The following is a 2,514-nucleotide window of genomic DNA, read 5'->3' as shown; positions in this document are numbered from 1 at the left end:
GGCCAGCATGCACGGTGAGGCTGGTCTTCCAAAATTAAACTTTGGCGTTCCGCATGCCTTCGCATAATTCTGTTGACTTGTTGCCGTGCTGGAGAAGTGAATTCAGCACGATGATACCGACGTTTAATTGCCCTCTGTAGTTCTGAGATGAAAGGAACCTGGAGGGTGTAGCTTAAATGTCACAGTGCTGGGCCAATAATCAGAAACCCTGGGGAGAACCGGTATATCAATGAGAAGGAGTCACGGGGGAAGCAAAATGTGTTTGGTAATTGGAGCTGACTCGGGGAGCAGACATGCCTTGCACACGCTGGGCGGGACTGGGAGCTCTATAAAAACCCGCGCTGCTCAGCATGAGACATTCGCTTCTCCTGCCTTATCCTCCTTGCAGAAGTGGGTAAGTTGGAACAGATTTAGAAAACCTGGCGAATAATGAAGAGATATCGGATATTATTTTCCCTCTCTTTTCTCCCCCTTCCCAGTTACTAATCTACAGGAGCTGTGGGTGAATTGAGGTTGCGGTTTGACGAAATTCATATCTAAGATATTCTTTTCTCCCTGGATTTTCATTAATATTTAAGTGTTTGAAAACGTTTCGGTCCTGCGTGTCTCCTTTTCCCTTACAGTCTTTATCTCAGTACAACTCCGAAGGATTTTCCAGTTCGTTTCCTGGCAGCTGCCTTTTGACACGGGTCTCACGGTTCACATCTCCCATCGTGATGCGCGGGGTGCAGCCCGTGAGGCTGGGCATGAAAACTCAGAAAGGCTGCTCAGGACGGGGAATTGGGGGGAAGACTTGGCACTGAAATGCAGGATAGAGGACTAGATGAGGGCAGAGGGTGTCAGGCAGCCTGCCTGCCTTTGATGGCTCTCTCTTCCCTCCCCACATCCTTGCAACGTTTATGTGAGACTTACTTGCTGTTGGGAGCGTTGCCTTACAGGCTTCTTCTCTTCTACTGTCTTTCAGACTCGCGTCCCTCTGTCGCGCCAAGATGACTTACTGCTACCAGAACCAGTGTGAGGACTTCTGCTACTCTCCCTGCAACTACAGGACCGTGTACAGCTGCCGGACCTACGACTGCGGAAGCCCTTGCGACTACCGGGGCTACAGGGGTCTGTGCAGTTATCGGGACTGCTCCCCCTCCTACAGCTCCCGCTACTGCTACCCCTACTCCTCCTGCTACAGCCGTAGATACAACTACGGGAGCTGCTACCCCTGCTAAACACAGCCATCGAATCAACAGATAGGAAACGAAAGGCAAAACGCTGATTTATGGCTCCTGTACGAATTTTACTTTTGCTAAGCTCCCCTGACAGCAACTGCGGTCACGAACGGTCCCGAGTGCTTAGCGTCTCTCTTCAATGTCTGCAGCTATTCCCAACAACCTGCTTTTAGGGCCAACTCTTCCTTCACAGCCTTTGTTGGCGGAACGCTTGTGTATTTTGATGTGTATCTCCAGCAGATGTAGACCGGAGCAGAGGCCTCGTCTTGCTGTATGTTGTTCTGAAAGCTCTGCTCCTCGCCAAACGCCGCGGTCCCAAAAGCATCTGCTGCGAAATGTAGTAACTCTTTGTTTAGAGAAGGTACAAAATCTCTGGATACTCTTCATTCTGTGCTACTACAAGCTGTAACTGCTGTCTACAGTGCTTCTTGCTCTCATTAAAAGCTCTTGCATCACAGTACTGCTTCTGATATATTTTTATGGGGTGTTTTTCTTTTATATTTGACTTTACTAGTTATTTACCTGACACATGGGGGGAAAAAAAAAAAAAAAAAAAAAAAAAAAAAAAAGAGGCATTAGCTTTTCCAATCTGCAATTTTAAGCACCCTGTAGAATCTGAGGTGGCTGAGGACACACTGAGCGCCTCAATTCCTGTCTCCTCCGAGACAGTCCTGAAAACTCGCATCTGCTGTGTCTTAACTCTGCCCCTCTTCCCCCAAACACGCCAAAATATTTCCCAAATCCCAGCTTAGAAACGCGAAGAAGAAAATTAAATCGAGTACTCGCTGACTACGTTCCTGCCCGAGTTATGCTCCTTTTGAGGATCTAAAACGCACTGAGACACGAAATGCTGGGCTCCCTGAGATTTCTGCGGCTCTGAAATAGGTACCTGATGCAAAACCACAAGGGTGAGCACATTCTCCCCAACACGTGTCAGGGTTTAAGCATAACCATCTCCCCACCAGAGGTTCCTTTGCGTGGTTGATGTCCCATGGGTGAGCTGTCAGCCCTTCCTATTGCTGCCCTGGCCAGTCCGGCGTTTGGGCACCCATCCTGCAAGTGTCTGTCTGCCAGCCTTTGCCATCAGCAAAAAGTGTTTTACAAAGAGAAGAATCATGCAGATCCCAGATAAGGCGAGGCTTTAAGGGGACGCCTCTTCTTCCCCATAATTAACAAGAGGGCATGTGACAGGGAGGGAAAAGAGTTGCTTAAATTGACTGTCAGCTTGATGACGACGGGATGAACCTACTGGGATAGTTCCCAGGCTGGAGCCATCCGGAGCCACAAGGACATT

The 2,514-nt window shown here is 48.9% G+C and overlaps 1 protein-coding gene across 1 annotated transcript in view; it reads right to left on the bottom strand.

Annotated features, from left to right (window-relative positions):
• Window positions 1-1,989: 1,989 nt before the first annotated feature.
• Window positions 1,990-2,514, bottom strand: part of LOC113488629 (claw keratin-like) — an 806-nt gene continuing 281 nt past the window's right edge. The window contains exon 2 of the mRNA XM_026863909.1: window positions 1,990-2,109. Within this exon, the coding sequence (XP_026719710.1) occupies window positions 1,990-2,109 (120 nt within the window). The remainder of the gene's footprint in view (window positions 2,110-2,514) is intronic.

Source organism: Athene cunicularia (assembly GCF_003259725.1).
Source record: "Athene cunicularia isolate RWA chromosome 25 unlocalized genomic scaffold, athCun1 chr25_part1, whole genome shotgun sequence".
In the NCBI taxonomy this organism is placed as follows: Eukaryota; Metazoa; Chordata; class Aves; order Strigiformes; family Strigidae; genus Athene; species Athene cunicularia.
The sequence above is the reverse complement of the archived record's forward strand: the minus strand, read 5'-3'. Positions and strand labels throughout refer to the sequence as shown.